The 21,971-nt window shown below is 46.3% G+C and overlaps 3 protein-coding genes across 3 annotated transcripts; 1 reads left to right on the forward strand and 2 right to left on the reverse strand.

Annotated features, from left to right (window-relative positions):
- Nucleotides 1–201: 201 nt before the first annotated feature.
- Nucleotides 202–4,596, reverse strand: LOC308149273 (GRB2-related adapter protein-like; the record flags this gene model as incomplete). The annotated part of the gene is given in 7 exon segments (XM_080520962.1): nt 202–281; nt 284–358; nt 361–424; nt 522–825; nt 3,763–3,882; nt 4,280–4,377; nt 4,519–4,596. Coding segments are annotated over 7 exon segments (819 nt in total).
- A 3,519-nt stretch (nt 4,597–8,115) lies between these two features.
- brat1 (BRCA1-associated ATM activator 1) lies at nt 8,116–14,629 on the reverse strand. The gene is made up of 12 exons (XM_080521106.1): nt 14,495–14,629; nt 14,077–14,225; nt 13,842–13,989; nt 13,249–13,696; nt 12,151–12,270; nt 11,927–12,018; nt 11,740–11,843; nt 11,071–11,257; nt 10,650–10,723; nt 10,383–10,467; nt 10,024–10,292; nt 8,116–9,059 (listed from the first exon to the last, which is right to left on the reverse strand). Exons 1-12 carry the CDS (start codon nt 14,619–14,621, stop codon nt 8,256–8,258), a joined length of 2,607 nt encoding a protein of 868 aa, XP_080377232.1. The 5' UTR covers nt 14,622–14,629; the 3' UTR covers nt 8,116–8,255.
- A 367-nt stretch (nt 14,630–14,996) lies between these two features.
- Nucleotides 14,997–21,562, forward strand: eif3ba (eukaryotic translation initiation factor 3, subunit Ba). Its single transcript, XM_080520503.1, has 19 exons — nt 14,997–15,203; nt 16,294–16,486; nt 16,580–16,699; nt 16,786–16,843; nt 17,581–17,709; nt 17,812–17,969; nt 18,119–18,250; nt 18,331–18,397; nt 18,477–18,523; nt 18,615–18,825; nt 18,924–18,996; nt 19,084–19,206; nt 19,291–19,369; nt 19,571–19,709; nt 19,820–19,945; nt 20,160–20,237; nt 20,453–20,561; nt 20,649–20,761; nt 20,994–21,562. Exons 1-18 carry the CDS (start codon nt 15,104–15,106, stop codon nt 20,747–20,749), a joined length of 2,043 nt encoding a protein of 680 aa, XP_080376629.1. The 5' UTR covers nt 14,997–15,103; the 3' UTR covers nt 20,750–20,761; nt 20,994–21,562.
- The last annotated feature ends 409 nt before the right edge of the window (nt 21,563–21,971 follow it).

Raw genomic sequence — 21,971 nt, forward strand, 5'->3', positions numbered from 1 at the left:
TTTTTTGGTTTTTCCACGTCCGACTCAAACAGCTGGTGAAAAGAGCATTGAGAGAAACGGGAATCTTGTGAAAACGTTACAAGCTCCTGCAGCTTCGGAGGACGACATCCTATCAACCACACAAAAAAACGGGAAATAAATTTGCTTTTTTTTTTTTTTTTCAACAGCAATTGTAAAATAGTTTCGTGTTTGTTGGCCACGTCAGTCTCTGGATAGGTTGCCGCGGCAACGGGGCTCCGATATGGCGTCATGGTAAAGCGGCCGGACGAAGTCGGGCGGAAGATCCCCACCCGGCCTCGACAGCGCCCCCTCCAGCCCAGGGAGCTCGAGCAGTCCAGCACGTCGATGACGTCCCCCGCCGGAAGTGGAGGTGAGCGGTCTGGGGGGGGGCGTAGTCGCAGAGGGCGTGCGCCAGACGAGGTTTCTGTTTGAAAGAACAAAATTTTTTTTTAAAAAGTTGCATTTAACCGAGCGTGACGTGTTACACACGAGGAAAACGTCACGCGTTGACGTGCCCGTACCTCCAAAACCGGCTCCTTCAGACGCTGGGGGGTCTCCGGGTGGGCGGGGTGGGCGTGGAGGCGGGCCGAGGGGATGGACTCCTGGGAGCTGCTCCTGTAAGGGTTGGGGTAGGGGTTGCGCCCCGGGTGCGGCGGCAGGTGAGGCGAGGGGGGGGGGTCTCTGAGGCAGATCACTTTGTCCGCGGCGATGCTGTGAGTCCTGTAGAAGTCCACCATCCGGTTCAGGGAGCAGAAGGACTCGTCCCAGATGCCGTACTGGCCGCCCCCCTCCAGCACCCGGAAGTGCTCCACCCGGTCGCCGTAGCTGCAAAGCAGGAGCGGCGGGCGGAGGAGGTGAACGTTCGTCGTTCTCCATCCAGACTCGTGGAGATTTACTCTTTTTTTATTGTGACTCTCGATTCTACGTTGAGCATTTTTACCTCGTGTGCAATAAAAACAAAACAGAATACAAGGGACAAAACAAACAAGACAGTAGGGATACATGTGTATTCGTATTACTGTACATTAAATGTATGTAGGAAGGCCACAATTGTGCGGTTCCAGGCAGGCAGGTTCCTCCTCTGAAGAAAACATAATCCATATTTCCCGTTTGTTGAAAAAGTCCGTTCTATTTCATGTGGAGAAAGTTTTGTTGTTTTGTTTTTTTCCCCATTGTGTATCGTGCTTTAACGACTTCCATCCTGGAGACTTTTTCATCAAGTGCCTCATGAACTTTAGTTGCAAAGAGCTCAAAACTGCGATTATTAGCAGAGTACAGCTAAAAGTGATGCTCATTACAAAAAAAGAAAAAGAAGAAGAATTTCACTAAATAATTCTGAAAGATGACCAATGAAAGGCATAATGAAGTAAATGTAAATACTCTCCAACAAAAGCTGCCGCACACTGTCATTATACTGTGAATCACAAACTGTGTACACATATATTATATATACTTCAGTGTAGTTATAGCACCTGCACAGGATTCTAGTGATCAGCATTCTCTCTTCATAGCAAGTTGATCTTCAGTTAGAATCTCGCCTTTGAGGCTTTTTTTTTGTGTGAAGTTTCGCATGTTGTCCCGGTTTGGATCACTCTGGTTTCTTCACACTTTTGTAAATTGGTAATTCTACATGTGCTGGTGTGTCATTACTGCCAGTTATACTCTCCCGAAGGCCCAGCGAGAAAGAGGGTATAAGATGAAGTGTGATAAAAGAAAAAAAAATGATTTGAGCTTTGAAATGTTGGTTTTGCAAATCCAGACATGACCTTTTATTGTTGTTAACTATGAGGTGAATAGAAGGAAGCAAAGAAAGAAATGTGGTCATTTATTTACTGTGTAAAAGACTATTATACCTTATGAACTGAGGTGTTGACAACAATGTTTTCTACTGTACAAATTTGTTTTTTTTTTTAAATCTCTGTGTCATTTGTTGTTCTTTAAAGACTTAATTGTACTTCTTAATGCCATTACGTAGTCAAATAGCTATCTGGGATCATGCTCTATTCTATTCTATTCTACTCTATTCTATTCTATTCTATTCTATTCTATTCACTTACATCAGCCCACATGTAATTCTTTATTAATACTGGAGTTTTCCTTCAACACCTGAATCTTCTACTAACTTACTAGTTACTGACAAACATACAGTTTTAGTGCCTGAGTTTATAGATTACGTAACGTAAGAAAAACTATGCACCTGCTCAAAACAATGGATTTCCCTCACATGACGCTTTATAGCTGTGTGAGCTCTTTACACAGCTCACCACATTCACCCATTCACACACACATTCACACACCAATGGGAGCAGTTGGGGTTCAGTGTCTTGGCCCAAGGACGCTTCAGTATGTAAGCAGGCAGAGATGGGAATTGAACCTGCAACCGTCCGATACAAATCCGAACGTTTTCATGTTTTGGAGCATAAAATACACGATAAGGTGCACAGAGGTTTTGATGCGTTAGTTTTCTAAAACAATCAGTGGCTGGACTGCAGCAGCATCATCACTCCTGTAAACAAACGTCGATGTCGCATTAATTGTTCACCCCCTCGTCACATAGCTGACACAACTTTCTGAAGCCGTTTATAAAAAGAACTTAAAGCCTTGCGGTGTTCCATAAACAGTAAAGCCATAATCTGGGTTTTCGTCTGCAAGCGCTTTGCAGCCCCCAAATCTCCCTGTGCATCACTTTATGAAATGAAAGTCCAGCAGAGGCGACGCCAAGGCGAATCGTCTGCGTTGTGTTTATTTGGTTTAACTATTCTGAAGCGTGTTTTCCGACAAAAGGCATTAATGTCCGTCTAAAAGGGCCGCTAAAGCTCCGGGGTCGCTCATTCCTGTATTCTAATGTACGCCTTCCCCCGTAAATCACAACAAAGTGCATCTAAAGCTCTGCTGATAGAATGAGGCTTGGAACACACACATACACACACTTTACTGTACCATCGTCACCCCCTGCTGATCACTCTACATTCTAATCTACTTGCAGGCAGACAGATGTGCGTTGCAACATTAATGTCCACACAATATGTTCACGCGTTACATTTCCGTGCCACGTGTCAGTTGCATAATGTACCTGTGTTTAATTAAAAGGGCCGCGCGGCGTTATGCAACGCCCCGATTATTGAACTCATCTAATTTGCCCTCAGTGATTAAATGTCCCCTACGTCATTTTGGGTGACCCAAATTACACACACACACGCACACGCACACGCACACGCACGCACACACACACACACACACACACACACACACACACACACACACACACACACACACACACACACACAGTCTGTGATGTTTTTTTAGAGCGACGGGTTCCCGTAGAACATATTTGAATAGTATGACTCTCCACTCCACCAACCCTGACACACACACACACACACACACACACACACACACACACACACACACACACACACACACACACACACAGACACACACACACACACACACTGGAAGACACGTGGATGCTGCAACTTGCTAATGTGCCCGCTGAGATGGAAAACACACATCCAGCTGCAGAGAGGTTTGCGTTTCGAGCCCCTCACTGGACCGTCCGTTCTGAGTGTACGAGGTGATGCCGGCAGGCCGACGCCTCAGACGCGACGACACAATGAGGGATTATAAACATATAGAAATGTGAACCAGACGGGGTTTGAGTTGCCGATATAACTGGTGCACGACAGGAGACTTCAGTGTCGGGCGCTTGACCCACGGTGGGGTTTTTCACCAGACTGATGCTCGTGCGGTGCGTTCACTGACCTAACAGAGACAGAAAACTCCCCAGGAGCTGATTCACTGTCCCTCACGAGAAACACCCCAGTATCCTGCCAGCGGAGGCGCTGCTCAGCCTCCAGTCTCGACACGGGTCCTGCAAACCACCTATACGAGAACACATGGACACATGAATTACACTGTGTTTTTGGTTTTTTTCTATGTTTCCATGAAAGTATATCATACACAAATTTAGTTATGTGAATCAGTGTTTTGTAATATATTGTGTAACAGACTCCCAAAAAACAATCCCAATGGGACACAAGGGTTGTTGTTTTTCAACTTAGTTTTTCAACAGAGTTCTGCAGGATGCTAAAACTCTGACATTCACACAATGCAGTAAGTAAAAAAAAGTGCATTTTAGTGCAAATACTAAAAAGTCAGGAGGCACAAACACTGATGAAGACATTAAATGCAACAAACTGAATCAATAATTTTTAAAACATGAAGCCTGTTTTCTCCTTTTTCTTTCTGAGCTTCACAAGTGGACAGATTATGTCTTTACGGATGTGGGAGGACGGAAATGTAGTTCTCAGGCACGTAGCCACGCTTCCCGTGGATCTCTGCTGTGAACCAGCAAGAGTCATCCTCCATTTCTGTCACCTACAATACACATGCACACGCACGATTACACCACATGAACATGCAGAAAGGCATCTTCAAAAAAACAAAAAAACAACAACAAAAAAACAAAAACAAAGATAAAAAAGGTCACGGTGTCAGAACGACCACCTTGACGCTCACCTTGACTATGTCTCCTTTCTGAAAACTGATCTCGTCTGCCTCGGATGCTGCGAAGGAGAAAAGAGCCACAGCCTCCATCCTGGACCCGGAGAGAGAGAGGGAGAGAGAGGGAGAGAGGGAGAGAGAGAGAGAGGGAGAGAGAGAGAGAGAGAGAGAGAGAGAGAGAGAGAGGAGAAGGAGGAGAAGCTCCAGCTCCACAACTGCTTCACTTCATGAATGAGGAGAGACGGAGTGAGAGGATGCTCTGTGGCGGGATGGGATAATCACTGTGTGTGTGTGTGTGTGTGTGAATGTGTGTGTGTGTGTGTGTGTGTGTGTGTGTGTGAGGCCCTTCATCCTGCTCTTTAGTTAATGAGCAGAGTTTTCTCTACGCATGACCCCCCCCCCCCCCCTGCCCCCCGGTCGGCCATGTGACCATGTCAGGCAGCATGTGAACACGTGGGGAAACCAGAGGTCCTCCTCATCCTCGTCTTCATCCACTGCCGTCCACACACACACACACACACACACACGCACACACACACACACACAAACTCTCAGATTTTAATGACGCACTCCCACCGGGGAAATCAAGTGATCAAGCCAGATGCAGAGAAGGAATTAAGGAGAAAAAAAAAAAGGCACCAGAAATAGAGCATAATGACAGTTTTCTTAAATTAACACATCAAAGCAGGGCTTGGAAATACAGTTGATGGACTCTTGTGACTCTGAAGGGAAGAACTCTAAGCGAGGCAAAGCCTGCCTGTTTCACAGAGACACACGAAATCCATAGCAGGCGCCCACGTGATCCAAATGGTTCGTCGATAGATGTTTCTCGCTAGCATCTCGCAATCAAAATAGATCTGGCGCCGAGCTTTGACAAAGATAAAAGGACCTGATGTAAGTCTGGAGGAAATCTCTGTGTTACATGTACAATACGGCATAATGTAAAAAAAAAAACAAACGCTGCACACATCTGTCGCTGAGGCACATCTGCAGTAAAGAAAAGAGAAAGTGAAACACACAAACACACAACGACTGGATTAGCACACACACACACGCACACACACAAAATGCATTTATAGGACTGAGGATTAAAAGGGGGAGACGGTAAACATTTTAGCGCTGAAGTGGAAGTTGCATTATATTCAAATAAACATTCTTAGCAGATGAAACAAAGTGAACATCCATCATCATCGTATCGTTTTATTTACTCTGAGGCTGAAATAAAATCTTATTTAATTTCTTATTTAAATCGTGAATATCTTAGATAAAACACTTTTTTTAAAATGAATATACTGTGAATTATTGACTTTAGGGACATTTGAAATGTAAAAATGTTGATTTTTATGAAACATGTATTGTGCAAATGTGTTTTTTTATTTTATTTTTAGTAAATGTCAGACTTCCTGCTGTTGTTTATACTGTTAGATATCCTTACTAACTGGGATGCGTAAGAAAGAAAACCTCCTGTCGTTCAGCTGTTCTATAACCCTAACACTTGGTTTCTCATTTATCACTATTACAAAAACTCATTTCCATTCAACTCCATTGCAAATCCAATGAATTTAGTTCTAAAAATGTGTGTTTTGATAAAGGTTCATTATAGATATAAGCCCCACTTATTTCTCTTCACCATGATTTCATCAGTGGGACGATGAAACTACTGATCCTCTTTCCTGACGTCTCGCCTCCACTGAAGCCTTTGGAAACGTCTCTTGTCACATCTGAGCTAGAAGCAATGGCCTGCTTTTTTTTTTTTTAGGCCGCCTTCATTTCTGGAATGAACTCGTTTGGTCCCTCATGAATGGATTCAAATAGTTAGTATCCTTGATCTTGACTTTTTTGAGCAACGCAGGCCTTTTATCAAAGAAAAAAAAAACACAAAGGTTTTTTTAAATTATGATTTTAATAATATAACATTTGTGAACGGCAGAATTAGTGTGTGAAAAAATAACTGATTGTTTTCCCTCAGTCCCAAGTAAAACAGAGTTCAAGTTCAGGTTATTTAATCCCGATTTAGTCTTCATGCATTCGTTCCGTTATGGCGATTCTGTGATCTGGGACGTCAGACAGATCACATCAGGCCCTTTCCCTGGGACCTCGGACATTTTTCTGCATTTTGATGCAAAACAGGAAGAAAGTCTGGATCAAACACGTCCAAGAAGCTCAAGTTACTGGTGGTGTGGAGCAAAAAAAAGAACGAGGACTGTCCAATAATAGGATATTGAGTTGAATAATAGCGGATCCAGGGAGAAAGTGTGATCCGGTCCAGTTTAGATCACATGACCTGTCAGGATCGCTGACGGTCTCTCATCGTAAAACAAGTTCATGCACGCGAATCATGCATGTGAATCTGCCCTCCGGCTGAATCTGATACGACATCATCAGGTGGGAGCATTTCTGTTTAAATTGCCCCCCCCAAAGGTCCCTTTCAGATAAATAAATGAAAATGAAAGAGCTTTTCTGCCAGAATCAATAATGATGCAAGTGGGACATCAGATCCAGTGTCACGCTTGCGAGGAGCGTTTGACTGGTTAAAACACTCTATTTGAATGCAGGTCAATAGCAGCGTCCGCTCTCCGCCCCCGCGTGACCTGAAAGAGCAGGAAGTGTGAAACGACACAGACGCGGTGGGAATGTGCCGAAACAAGCAGGAGACGCAGTTAAATACCCGGCATCACAGACGCCGGCGCTGAAAAGCTGCGACCTGTGACCTCAGTCGTCATGAGGCAGCAAGTCAAACCAGCCATTTGACATTTTGGTGGAAAAGAGCTTGGATATTCTATCATAGAAACGATGTTTCTATTTATTTTCATATTCTCTTATTATAGAACTCCCATCACTGAGAACTAATAACTAGAAACACGACTTTGGCCTGAAGTGACGGTTATAATCTTTTCCTTCGTGATTATTATATTTACAAAACTCTGAGATACTTTGACACGCATGAAAAAGAACCGTAAGTTTTATTAAGCGGAGGTTCAGTGCTGGAATTTTTATTTTGCAGTCATGGCGCACAAACCTGACACTTAAAACAATTATAAATAATGTCTCAGTGTGAAATTCACAATCTCAGGTGCTTCTATTCTATGCACATTTTCTTATTAAATTAATCCATTTAAATTTTACTGCAGCGTGTGTGAAAAATGCGGTATTAAAGTATCATCTTCAAGCGTTCACTTTTTGACCTAATTATCTAATTAAGGATGATTTATTTTGGCAGAGGAAGTATTTTGCTTTTCATTTTAGAATTTAAAGTAATTTGTGACACAAGTTGTTCAATCAAACTCAGTTTTCAATTTCAATCTATTTTTTAAAATAGTTATCTCCTCTGCTACTTTTTTTTTAATTGTAGTAAATCAAAGGACAAAGCAAAGTGTGATTCATATGGAAAAAGAAAAAATTCATTAATTTCTAGTTCTCAGATAAAATTCTATCTAATCCAGAAAATATTCAAATTGTAAATGTGGCATTTTACAAAACATTGTCAATTTTTTTGGAAAAAACACAAATAAATGTAAAAAAAAAAAAGATGCAATAATGGTGCAAAACTGATCTAAATGTTCTAGAAGCAAGCGACCTCTCAGAAATCATATGTTCATAAATTATCGATCATTTTATTGACATGTTCTGTCGCTTTTTTCCAAGTATAAAAATCCCACTTCTCTCTACGGAAAAACAATATGAATGCAATCAGCCCTGAATGAAACCACGGCGACCACAGCGAGGGCCGTGAGCTCAGTGTGTGTCCGTGATCAGTAGCAGTCCACCACGACCTCCTCCCCCGGCTGCGCGTCCGTCTGACGGCGGGACGCCCCCGCCGTCAGGATGTCCTGCAGCAGCGACAGCGGCGAGTTCTGGACGTGGTCGCTGCTCCGGGTCAGGACCTCCAGCCGCTCGTCCAAACGCAGAGACCTCAGCACGTCGCACACGCTCACGCCCTCGCCCTCTGCCCCGGCCAGCTTTCTGATTTCCCCGGCCCAGCCGCAACCGGGAAGCTCAAAGGTGACCGTCTCCACGGCGACGGCTGGATCCACTCCCCCCCGCGGCGACGGACAGACCGCGTCTCTGAGCGCGATCAGCAGCCGGCAGGCTCTCACCGCCACGGGCCTGTCGCAGTCCACCAGGCCGCTCAGCAGCGCCGAGACCACGCCCTGATCGACCGCGTCGCTCAACGCGCCGACCGGGTCCGAGGCCGCGGCCTGGGGGGCGTCGGCTCGGCCAGAAGTCACGGCGTACGGGTGCGGAGGCGCCGGCGGGCCGGCCAAACTCCCGGTTTGACCCCAGCGACCCGAGAAGGCGTCGGCCAGCAGCAGCTCGGCCAGCTGGAGCGTGTGAACTTTGACCTCCCAGTCCAGATCGGCACTGCCTCGCCAAAGGACCGAGCGCACGGAGCGCCTGAGGAGGGAGGGCGAGGGCGGGGGTGGGGGCGAGGGCGAGGGCGGGGGCGGGGGGGCGTGCGAGGAGAACCAGGCGATGAAGTAACGCACGACGGCTCGTCGGGAGAATCCCTCGCTGTCGTCGGAGAGGATCTGCAGCAGGCGGCCTACTATCTCCGTCTGGAGAGGCGCAGAAGTTAAGGTTTTATTCACGCGACTTTCCATCGCGACATTCACGGATCAAACTGGAAGAATTCAGTTAAGACGTGAGTCACACGGTGAAATCCTGCTGTGATGAAGGTTATTCGTCTGGTTTATAGAGTAGAAATGTGAGGAACTCATTAAACTCTCCACATTAAATATCCTAAACAAAGAATTAGCTGGTGGACTGTCTCAAAACACATACAAAGACATTAGATGTTTATACTGAAAAGAAACTAGAGTTCATGTGACTCTGGTCTGAGTATTAAACATTATCTGTATCCCGAGCAAGAAAACAGATGTGTCAAAATTTTACGTTTCCAATACTGAATGTAGAACATTCAAAAAAATGAGCAAATATAAACATTTAGTTCTTTTTATAATTCAAATTAATTCATCATATATTGACGTATTAATGTTCTGTATTATCAGAATTCAATTTATCTCCAGTAAAGTCTTCAATGGAAACACAATCGTCAATACATCAACATATTGACTAAATAAATGTCGCTCAGAGGTGCGAACATTAATTGGAATTCAGTGTGATCAGTGATGGCTTCTTTAAAAATAACAAATTAGATCACAATATACTACCTGATTACAATTGTGTAACTGTACTTCATTGTATTTTAATTGTAAATAGCAACACACATTAATTATAATGTAATCTATTAGTTAGATAGATAGATAATTACTGTATTCATCCCCGAAGGGGAATTGTTTTGTTGCAGCAATCTGGTAGATACGAATATTATAAAATACAACAGAATAGAAATAAAAGTAAAAAATTAAAAAATTAAAATATCTGGGTATAAGACATAGTTTTTGCATGAAAATAAATAGAATTCTAGTAGTTTACACTTTGTTTTGCTGTCTCACAGTAAACTCCTCCCTGTAGTTGTGCTCGTGATGCCTGACGGAGGCAAAACCAGCATGGCCTAACCTGCTCCTGGGTGAGTGCTGCCCCCTGCTGCCAGCTGCATGTCAGTGTCTGGGCCAGTGCACAGATGGCGCTGGCCCTCACGTAGCCCTCCGGGTCGTGCAGCGCCTCCCGGAGGAGGGGCGTGGTGGTGCCGCAGCCGCCCAGCAGAGCCTCCGACGCCGGCGTCTGGCCGACCCGCACCCCGGCCAGGTGCCCCAGGAACTCCAGGGTGGAGTCTCTCACCTCCCAGCGGGCGTCGCACACGCGCTTCGTCACGACCCCGAGCAGATCTACCGCGGAAACAAACGTGCACGGTCACGTCGCTGGATCACGCTGGATCTCCGGCGGAGGAGCAGGAAGCTGCTGGAGTCGAGATTCACCTTCCCTGAGCCGCTCCGTTATGGAGGAGACGTCGCCGCAAACACTGACCCACTGAACGAGGGTCTGGTAGGACTTGTGGAGCACCTGTGGGAAAACAAAAAGTCTGTTGGATAAGGAGTCGCAGAGAAATGGAGCTGCAAAAGATGCTCTCAGACCCAAATGCCGCCCCGGTAGGGTCAGGGATCACGTGAGAAAACCTTTGGTGTGACGTCCAGGAGTCCAAATCACAAAAAAACGTCTTCGCTCGTTAAGACACACAAACTCACGGTGGGGTCAGAATCGGGGTTTTCCAGATATTGCACCAGGAGGGTGATCACTTCATTCAACTTGAGCTTCACGCCTGAAAGACACAAACAAGAAGAAAAAACGTATTAATTAAACCATTTTATTGATCTTTAAACTTTACATAAAGAGAACTCATTTCGCTTTAATTGTGAGGACCTCTTATATTTTAGAGCTCTTAAAGTTAACTAAAAAAATAATAAAAAATCATTATTTAGATTACACTGGCCCTTCATGCACCCCTCAGCTCATCCTTTCTCCAAAATAATCTCTTCGCTTTTGATCCTTTAAGCCCCACTTTCTCCTGATTGTCGTCCGGGGAAACCTTTTCCAATGGAGCTGCTGAGCATCTGTAATTTGATTCCAGCCTCGTCTCTGTTGGCTGCTGCCGTGTGTTGAAATTACCTGGACTGTTGCTGAGACCCATCAGGGCCTCCAGACCACATTTCTGGACTTTTCCGCTTCCGACGATATTCCTGAAAACGCCGGTGCAGCCGCCGAACGAAGAGGACGAGTCGCCGCTGCAGAGCCTCAGTACGGACACAACGGCAGTTACGATCATATCTGGAGGACAGGGGAGACACTCTGGACCCTGAGGGACAGACACAGGAACACATTAAGGCCCAATCCCAATTCTCTTTTGTACCCCTCCGCCTACCCTTTACCCCTCCGCCTCAACGTGTTGCCTCAAAATATTTGACTATTTCATTAAATCAGATCTCAAGCCCAGCCGGGGGAACATCTTGAACTGAGGAATCCACGTGAAGAAGAGATGAAGTGTCAGATTAGAAATTCTTATATTATCGGTGCACAAATAACTGATGAAATAATCAACTTTAATTACTGTCGATTATATGCACCTGCACAGCGTTTTTCTGGTTTTGTTGCAGCTTTAACACTTGTTTTGTGCTCCAGACTGGGGAAATGAAATGAAAAACCCTGCAAACAACAACATCTTGTCACCGTTTTAATGAAAGGTGACGTCAGTTTGATGAAGGGCTGAGGGGGAGAATTGAGACGCGGCCTAAGTCTTTAATACTTCAAGGAAAATAGAGGCAATCTCCCGTCACTTACCATGAGTGAGATCTGCGGCGTGTTCGTCAGACAGACACAGATCACGGAGGTGCAGGAGGTTTTGCTCTTCAGCTGCTCCTCCATTGAACGCCGGAGCTCCAGTGCTGAAGGAACACGACGTCCAATGAGTCCAGAATGACGCACGAGCGGCGCGCTTCGCTTTCAGAAGTTGTTGGCGTGCGTTCACCTGCAGCTCCTGCGTCCAGGAGGGTGAGTTCAGTCGTGATCTGGAGCGGCAGCAGGAGCACTCTCACACACTGGGCGGCGTGGACACCATCGCTGGACGGACAAAACCGGCAGAGGTTCGTTACGAGACCACGGGACCGGCGAATCAATGCTTTGACTTCCTGAGTGCATTTACGCTCCACGGACGGGCGCCGTGCTGCTCAGGGCAACCGGGCAGAAGCTCACCGGCGGCCTCTGCGGAGGAAAGCGGCTGCAGCGTGAACGAGGTCAACGGGTTTCCTGACGCTCAGCATGGACGATAAGAGACGGCCGACACGCTGGTCGGCGACACGCTCGTCAGAGCCGCTGCCGAGAGAGGGGGACAACTTAGACATAGATTAACTCGCCAAGACAACCACACTCACAAGCTGGAAATCAAAAAATTATATCAGTATACATCAATGGAAAAATCTGCTGTCATGACATGTTATGTTGTGACAATAGAACCTCCTTCAATTCCAAAACAAACTCATTCAATTTCTACAAAATGGATAATTTCACTTTTTTTTTCTCTTTTGCTCCTTTCTGTTACTATACAAACTATTTCCTTTCTCCTCTGTTTCCTCCATAAACATAACCAAGTCACACTTAGTATTTCATATACAAGCACGCACACATTATGTAAACAGTATTCGCGGTAGTACTTGTTTGTATTACTTTTGTATAGCTGTGTCCTGCATCTTTATAAACAGCATAGCATAAACAAAAGGCTCAGTTGTTATCCAGTCGACCCCAGACTGAGGTCTCACTTTGTAGAGTTTGCACGTTCTCCGTGTGCCGATGCCCATTTTCTCTCCGGGTTTTAACCTCCACAATCCAAACACGTACTCGCTGGTGTGTTAATACACAACTCCAGCCTTATCCACAAGTGTGTGTTTGTCCTGTGATGGGCTGGTCACAGTGGAAACACACACGTTCTACACGAGATGGCCGAGGACAGACAAATATACAAAAGTCTGGGTTCCTCATTAGAAATAAGAGTCCATCATTTTACTTCTAGTGTGGCAGAGCTAGATGTACTATATGGTAGCTCATTGTGTGCATTAGAAAAGCAACAATATTGTTTCCCCCACCAAAAAAAGAATATTTCATTAAAACGGAATCTACACCACAGTCGACCTCCAGGCCACGACATAGACCTGGAATTTAAAAAGACAATCTGCTTTATATGCGGTGGGATATTCAACCACGCAATGAAGCCGCAATCGCAATCTATGCGAAGAAATCCCCAAATCAATTGACTCCTCTCCACTCCACTACGCTTCCCTCGTAACAGAAGTCTACCTGTGTGCAGCGATCAGAACCTCCACGAGAGGAAGTGTGAGCTGACTGTGGTCTGCAGCCACCAGCTCCTCCAGAGGGTCCGACACCGTGTGCAGCAGCGCGTCACGTAGAGGAGGACGGACCCGGGCGAGCAGCACGGCCAGGAGTCTGAGGCTCTGCAGAGTCCGATGAAGCCGAGTCGTTTCTTTGACGACCAGAGACTTCTTGAGGTACTCCAGCGTCTTCGCCACAAGTTCAGACGGGTCCCGGTTCGGTTCCACTGCGACGGCTAAAGGTTCCCGGCTTGAGATGGAGGTCTGCGTCGTCTCGTCGGTGACCTCCTCCTCGTTTCTCCCCCCAGATGGGACACGCTGACAGAGGAGCAGAACCTGGGCAAGCATCTGATTGGCAGCTGAGGCGACAAACAGACTGGAGTCCGTCTGGAGTTGCAGGAGCGCCTCAATAGACCCTAAAGAATCAAACCAGAGCACAGACCACATTTAAAATCTCTTTTAAAGTGATGAATGCTTTGCTGCGGCATTTAAATGTTCCTTACATCGCCCGCATCTGTTACGAGATGTTTAGAAAGATGGTCTCTTCGTGTAAAGGCTCACCCGTTTGTGAAAAGAAAGTGAGCGCCTTTGGGTGCTGCAGCATGGTGCTGAAGCCCTGGATCCAGCCGATCCTGATACACGGATCCTCCCAGAGCCCCGTTTCCTTCCAGTGCTCAACGTTGCCGATCAGGTCCAGAACAGACGACTCCTGCAAGTTGAGGCATCAACAGCATCATACTCCAGCAAGGATTGTAATTGAATAAAAAAAAAACAAAGGTGCTTTCACAAACTCTACCTGAAGAGCTTGGAAGCCATCCTCGGTGGCGGCTATCAAACCGGCGAGTTTGATGGCGAATGAGAGGACGCTGGGGTCTGCAGCCGTGTTGTGAATCACGGTGGAGATAAATTCAAGGAGATATGGGCAGGCTTCCAGCAGAGATCCTCCTGTAGTGTGGTGGAAAATACATCAATACAAAATATTTATTCACACTTTATACGCTGCAGGGAGCTACTCCTAAATGAATCCTATTCCAGCTCACAGACATGTGGGTGGAGGCCAGAGTGACACTCCACAGGGGGAACATGCAAACTCCCAACATTGCACTGTATTGTGTGCATTTCAAGTTTATTATGAGGTGATTACAAAAAAAAAACATACTGTAATAAATACAGTGAAGATCAGAGAAAAAAAAGACGTGAGTGATGACACTAACCAGCCTTTGTTAGCGCTGTGAACCAGTCCAGCAGTTTCTCCAGGCTGGTGTCATCGGGCAGTGAGCAGCCTGAGGCCGCCAGCAGCTCACACACCCGGGGCAGCAGTGAGCCGCACTCCTTGTCCATGCTTTCCATTAAAGACCCTCACTTACAACCTTACAATTGTGAAAGTTACCGCCGACTCACACGAACCTGAATGCGTTTTTTTTTTAATGCGACACAAGATAACTAAAAGGTTGATGAAGTTTCGTTTTCGTGGCGTTCTTCTCGCGGGAAATAGGTTCACATTTACCCATAACGTAGCTTCCGTTTTCTTTATGCTTGCCGAGTCCTAATAAATGCAGCTGCGCTTATTTCCCAGCTCTGTATGCGAATACACTTTGCGCAGGCATCGCATTATAACCTCTCCAGATGTTTTATAGCTTTACTATTCTCCCGCAGCCAATCAGAGCCGCCGGTGGGGAGCGGGCGCCGGCGTTCCATTTCCGTCTTGTCGTCCATTTTCCCGGAGTCGCACATGGTATCCGCACCGGTCGGGCACCGTCACCATTCTCCCTCCCGCGACCCCACTCCGCTGCTGACAAAAACCCCGTCTGCAGCCGTGTTAAATGCAAGATACGGTGGATATGGTGGACGACCCCGAGTATGAGGAGGAGGAACCCTCCTTCAGCGACCCGGAGGACTACGAGGACGACGTCGAGGATGACGGTGAGCGGCTGCAGGAAAGGCCCCGGCTTCTCGGCCTTCTAGCTCCCATGCTAACCGCTACGGCGGGGGTGACCGTACAAAGCTCTTTCGCTTGTTGCTTCACTTCCTGTGACTTTAAATGAACTCTAAACCAGCAGTGACTGTACAGTCAAGCAAAATCACCGGGTTATACGTTCAGCGACACGTTTAAAGTAATAGTATTATAGATTTTCAGGCAGCCGTTGAAGCCTCACCCCGACACCGGAGAGCCCCTCACCGTGGCCTTGTCTCCGTAGTGCTTTTTTGGCACGATAGCTCGGGATTTGTCGTTTGAATGAATGACACTGGCCACGAACAATAAACCTGTTTTTACTATATGCTTTAAAAATGGCTGTTAATGTGAGAAAGACATGGGTCAGGGGAACGTAGATCCATATGGGAAGTGGTGGGTCTGTCAACCAATGATTCAGGCTTTGGATTTACAGCAGCGATTTGTCATCATATAAAGCCGCCACTCACATTTTCTGTAAATTAATATTTAATGTTTACCTAATGATTATAAATGTCCAGCAATTGTGCTGAACAATCTGGCCAATTTTCCCCAAATAAAATGTCTTAACTATAGCATGTTGTATTATTATTATTGCACAATAACAATTATCTAAGATGTGTAACCCGCCCTCCAATTATTTCTGGTTCCTAATTAATTACACAAATCCTGCTAGCACAATGTGATTCACCAATGCTGACTAGTTAAAAGAACAGCATGAACTGATGGATTTCTTCAAGAATGGATGACAAATTCTAGTTGGCCTGATTGTATTCGGACTAAAATGTCTCCTACCTGGACAAATGAAAATATATAAAGACATTTCAGCACTGTCCAGTTTGCCTCACAAACCAGTGGTTAAAGGTTACTCTTATTTGGATAGTAAATGTCCATACGTGATCTAATGATGTTATAAGACTTTCACAATAGATCAGGTGGGGATTTTTCTTTTCAAATGACTAAACTAGTGACCATGTGTTGTTTGCAGATAAATCTGATAAGACTCCCACCATTAGAGCTCCGTTCTCTCATCACCCCACCCCTTTTCTCTTTCCTCTTCAGAGCTTTTAGATGACATCCTACGAGAGAAACCCCAGGAGGCGGACGGCATTGACTCGGTGGTGGTCGTGGACAATGTTCCTCAAGTTGGCCCGGAGCGTTTGGAAAAGCTCAAGAATGTCATCCACAAAATCTTCTCCAAGTTTGGCAAGATCACCACCGAGTTTTATCCAGACGTGGAAGGCACAACTAAAGGGTGAGGACCCCCTTTTTAACTGAGGCGCCTCTGCTTTGTTGCCTTGAGTGTTTTTGTGCATTAAAGTTGAACGCAAATCGATTGTTCCTACAGATACATCTTCCTGGAGTACGCCGCTCCGACTCAAGCTCTGGAAGCCGTGAAGAATGCAGATGGATACAAGCTCGACAAACAACATACGTTCAGGGTTAATCTCTTCACGGATTTTGACAAGTATGTTTGTCGCGTCCGTCACAAACTGCAGTGAAATAAAACAAATCAACGTGATCTCTGTCTGACAAATACTTTTTTTTTAACAGATACATGAACATCAGCGATGAGTGGGAAACGCCAGAAAAACAACCTTTCAAAGACTTTGTGAGTGTTTTTTTTTTTGATCCCCTTCACAGATATTTGTCTTTACAGTCAATCACATGAAGGCTTATCGTTCCAGTTCGCCGTTTGACATTTTTAAACGGATTTCAGAATAGTGGCCCGCCACTCTTGAATGAATGTTGAGGAAACCGTGCACTTTCTGACAAACTTTTATTGAAAACACCTTTGTTATAAACGTTTGTACTCAGTTTATGACAAAGTATTATTGAAAGGTATTTTTTACAGTATAGTGGCAGTGGCATAAAAGAACAAATTTTGAATGAAAGTACATCACAATGTAGGAATGTTCAAATAACATCTGTGTGGGGGGGGGGGATAAATGTGTATTGGCCTAAGTACTTTATCGGCAAGTACTCGTAAACTACTCACTTTGAGGAAAATAGTGGCGTCAGTGCATCCCGAGTTATAGTAAACAAGACATTTGATATGCCGGAAAGGTACAAGAGTAGAGTAGAGAGCTTTATTCCTCCCCAGGGGGAAACACAAACTTACAACAGCTCAAGGTGAAAGGTGCAGAACTTATAAAACTAAGGAATTAAAATATGTAAACATATGTAAACATCTAAACAAGAGCAAAAAAGAGCACAAAAAATAGAATATGTAAATATAAAAATAAATATAAAATAAAACAATCCAGCAAAAAGAACAATCCTCTAAAACAAGAGTAAATTGCCAGGATTGCTATACAAGCTTTATTAATGCCGTCCGTGTGTCTTCAGGGTAACATGCGCCATTGGACCGAGGACCAAGATTGCCGTGACCAGTACAGTGTGATCTACGAAGCTGGAGAGAGGACTGCCATCTTTGCCAATGATGCCAAAGAGCCGATCACAGCCGAAGAAAGAGCAGTAAGTTGTCCGTGACGGCCTCTGTGAATCGATGACGACGACGCGTAATTCAGCCGTGCCCGTCGATGTCTGGACTTACAATGTGTCTGTGTCGTGGTTCAGCGCTGGACGGAGACGTACGTCCGCTGGTCGCCGAAGGGCACCTACCTGGCCACCTTCCACCAGCGGGGCATCGCCCTGTGGGGCGGGGAGAAGTTCAAACAGATCCAGAGGTTTAGCCACCAGGGCGTGTCCCTCATTGACTTCTCCCCATGTGAAAGGTAATCTAATACCTCTGTGAGGCAACATTTATCTTGTTTAATCATAGAGAACTTGTTTTTTTTAAATATTTCCCCAGTAGTGATTCTAATCTGCATTTTTTTTTTTTTTTTTTTTTTTATGCTTCATGTGTGTTGGCAATGTCTTCCAGGTATGTTGTGACCTTCAGTCCGCTGATGGACACCAAGGAAGACCCTCAGGCCATCATCATCTGGGACATCCTGACCGGACAGAAGAAGAGGGGCTTCCACTGTGAGAGCTCGGCGCACTGGCCCATATTCAAGTCAGTAAACTCGCGTTGCGTGTCGCCCTGACTGGCCACGTCGTGTCGGGGTTGTGTCGTGACCCTGTGTTTGGTTTCAGGTGGAGCCACGACGGAAAGTTCTTCGCCAGGATGACTCCGGACACATTGAGCATCTATGAAACTCCCGTGAGTAAACCGACAAACTCCGTTTGTCGCGTTTGTGTGCAAAGTGCGCGATTTTGAAGCCGCGTGTGTTTTGTTTCAGTCTATGGGTTTGCTGGACAAGAAGAGTCTTAAAATCACCGGAATCAAGTAAGTCGGGGCTTTGAAGCGCGTGTTTTCCGGGTGCGTTTTGTAAGTGCACGTCGTTCACAGAGATGCTGACGATGTTCGCTGTCTGCAGGGACTTCTCCTGGTCTCCCGGTGACAACATCATAGCATTCTGGGTCCCCGAGGACAAGGACATCCCAGCAAGAGTCACTCTGATGCAGATGCCCTCCCGTCAGGAGATCCGTGTGCGTAACCTCTTCAACGTGGTGGACTGCAAGCTGCACTGGCAGAGGAACGGAGATTACCTCTGTGTGAAGGTTGACAGGACTCCCAAAGGCACTCAGGTGAGCGTGAGAAGATGTGGCGCAAACCTCCGACACATTTGGGGGAAAAAACTAAAATATTACATACTGAATGTCCTTTTTTTTTTTTTATCTCTCAGGGTGTCGTTACCAACTTTGAAATCTTCCGCATGAGAGAGAAGCAGGTTCCTGTTGATGTGGTGGAGATGAAGGGTGAGAACATTGATGCATCTCCATTAACACACGTTCACAGCAATTCATTGCACGGGGAGAAAATTAATCTTGTGTTTTCCCTTCCAGAAAGCATTATCGCCTTTGCTTGGGAGCCCAACGGCAGCAAGTTTGCCGTCCTCCACGGCGAGTCTCCGAGGATCAACGCCTCCTTCTATCACGTCAAAAACAACGGGAAGATCGAGCTCATAAGTGAGTAGACGAGACGCCCCAATGCAAACCTGCGGCTGACTGAGTGCCGTCGATCCGCTCAGCGTCACACTTGGTGTTTTGCAGAGATGTTTGACAAGCAGCAGGCCAACAGTATCTTCTGGAGCCCGCAGGGACAGTTCATGGTGCTCGCAGGACTCCGAAGGTCAGTGTCATTATTGGGCGTGGCGGGTGAACGTGTGAGAAGCCACTGATGACAAACAAAAAAAACATATTTTCTGACACCTCATATGAGAGCTGAGCTCCTGATTCTAACGTTTATCTGAGTCTCGTCGTGTTTGATGACTACACTTGTGAACTTCTCTGCGTGTGTCGCTGAGTCTTCTATATCTCTCTCCTTGTGCAGTATGAACGGAGCTCTTGCCTTCGTGGACACGTCGGACTGCACCCTGATGAACATCGCCGAGCACTACATGGCCTCTGACGTGGAGTGGGACCCGACCGGCCGCTACGTCGTCACCTCCGTCTCCTGGTGGAGCCACAAGGTCTGGAAGCGGCTGCGCTCGTGTAGCTGAGCGACGAGCACCGCGGTGTCGTCCCGTCCTCCGCTGACCTCGGCTCCCGCCTCTCTGTGTGTGTGTGTGTGTTTCATCAGGTGGACAATGCCTACTGGCTGTGGACCTTCCAGGGCCGCCTCCTCCAGAAGAACAACAAGGACCGCTTCTGTCAGCTGCTGTGGAGGCCCAGGCCCACCACCCTGCTCGGTCAGGAGCAGATCAAGGTACGACTCTGACCCCGATGTCGGAAGCACGTGGGGCCAGTGATGACGAATCTGAACTTTTCTGACACCTCGTATGAGAGCCACGTCGTGGCTCCTGATTCTACTGCTGGTCTGAGGCCCAGTCACAACGGGGTTACTGTTGGCGGTCGTGGCTTTAGTGTCACGGATCCTCCTTTAATGGTGAACTCTTCCTTTGTCAACTAATCTTTTGCAGGTCATCAAAAAGGATCTGAAGAAATACTCGAAGATCTTTGAGCAGAAGGATCGTCTGAGCCAATCCAAGGCTTCCAAGGTTTGCTTTGATTCCTCACGTTCTCAACACTCATTTTGATGTTTCAGCAGCCGAGGCTGACGCTTACAAGTTCACAGAACCCAGAGAGTTGCAGTTTGTCATCTTTATGTCGCACCAGGATATTTTTGTGATCTTAAATTCCCCCTCGAAGGATATTTAATATCTAAAATTGCGCAGCAGCTACAGAGTTGACGTCGTTGCGTCTGTGTGAGTAGGAGCTGGTGGACAAACGCAGAGCCATGATGGAGGAGTACCGTAGCTACCGGGAGAAGGCCCAGCAGACCTACCAGGAGCAGAAGGACCTCCGCCTGGAGCTCAGAGGAGGTGGGAGCTCCTCCGCCCGACCTGCTCCGTCCCCACGGGCCGCATCCAGATACACTGACCTCTGACCTCTGACCTTGTGCCTCGCAGGAGTGGACACCGACGAGCTGGACAGCAATGTTGATGACTGGGAGGAGGAGACCATTGAGTTTTTTATCAACGAAGAAATCATTCCTCTTGGCGATCTGTAGTCCCCTACGCAGGTAAGGCGTCACAAACTCTCCGTGGAGTTGGACGAACGCGGGATCAGAGGATTAAATCTCGTGGTTTTTAATCTAAGTGGTGCGTGAACTGGAAGAAACGTGTCGAACTCTACATGTAGAAGAGTCTCCTCGCCTTAAAGGGCCGTCTTCCACCCAGTCGTTTTTAATCCAGGTGATCCGGCGGTGTCGTGAGAAGTGTGTGACGCCTTGTTTCTCCCCCTGCTCCTTTCAGTCCATCTGTTTTTGTGTGGAAGAAGAAAGACGGAAACCGCGTCGCTGATCGGAGAAGGACGAAGACCACACCGTGAATCTTGGGGCTTCGCGTCGAGCCTCAGCATTCAGATTTAGTGACATCATCAGAGCACGCCCAGCAGACCATCGGCCACACCGGGAGGCGAGAGAGGAGTTTCTCTTTGTCTCTCGCCGTCATCGGCCCCGTTTGTCTTTCCCCTCCGGTGGAACTACAAATCTAGTAAAACTGCCTCTTTTTTGATTTTTATAAATAAGTCAAGAGTCACTCGCTCTTAAACCTGAACCCCATCACTTATTGGACTTCATCTCGGGTGGGGGGGGTCATTCCTGAACTAGCCTCACCATGCTAGTGTCTTACTGCAGGGCAGCACAGGGCGCCGTGCCGGCGGGGGGCGGAGGTGTCGCGACTAAACGAGTAGCCTTGTTAATAAATGTGCTGATGTGGCGCTATAGTGGCCTGTATCCTCCTCCTTTCAGACTCGGCTTTCACACAGGGAGGGGGCGCGCTGCGGGAATAACTTTAAATAAACATTCAAACATACTACCATCTGCCTTTGTCCCCGTGTTTGATTTAATACAGGAGAGATTTAGTTGGGTTTTTATAGGAAGCTGGTCATTAATCACCTTTTTTTTTTTTTTTAGATGCTTCAAGTGAATTTACATGTAAAATTTTATTTAAGTTTAATGTGTTCAATTGATTCATTTTATGAAACGTGTAAGACATTTTCTTACAAGTGAAATCGAAATAAAATGATCAGTAATACTGAACTCCTCGGGGGGGGGTTCCATTAACAAGGACATGTGATATATCGACTCACTGGTTTTAGTGATTTCAGTTGTCAACTTGAGCTGCGCAGCACCAAGAAGGAAAGAATGATTATAAGAAGTTCACACATTTTTTTGGGTTATGATGCCCCAAAAAAAATCGATCAAATTTTTTGGGGTAGAATTAATATAT

This window comes from Blennius ocellaris (genome assembly GCF_963422515.1).
Source record: "Blennius ocellaris genome assembly, chromosome: 3".
Classification (NCBI taxonomy): Eukaryota; Metazoa; Chordata; class Actinopteri; order Blenniiformes; family Blenniidae; genus Blennius; species Blennius ocellaris.

What these genes read in the sequence shown, in the direction of transcription:
- brat1 (XM_080521106.1), bottom strand. Translation starts at nt 14,621, where the DNA reads ATGGACAAGGAGTGCGGCTCACTGCTGCCCCGGGTGTGTGAGCTGCTG. An exon ending in CACTTTCTTTTCACAAACGG is followed by an intron (nt 13,697 to 13,841) that starts GTGAGCCTTTAC and finishes TTGATTCTTTAG; the next exon opens with GGTCTATTGAGGCGCTCCTG. An exon ending in CAGCACTCACCCAGGAGCAG is followed by an intron (nt 9,060 to 10,023) that starts GTTAGGCCATGC and finishes GCGCCTCTCCAG; the next exon opens with ACGGAGATAGTAGGCCGCCT.
- eif3ba (XM_080520503.1), top strand. Translation starts at nt 15,104, where the DNA reads ATGCAAGATACGGTGGATATGGTGGACGACCCCGAGTATGAGGAGGAG. An exon ending in GCGCACTGGCCCATATTCAA is followed by an intron (nt 18,251 to 18,330) that starts GTCAGTAAACTC and finishes GTTTGGTTTCAG; the next exon opens with GTGGAGCCACGACGGAAAGT. An exon ending in TGATGTGGTGGAGATGAAGG is followed by an intron (nt 18,997 to 19,083) that starts GTGAGAACATTG and finishes TTTCCCTTCCAG; the next exon opens with AAAGCATTATCGCCTTTGCT.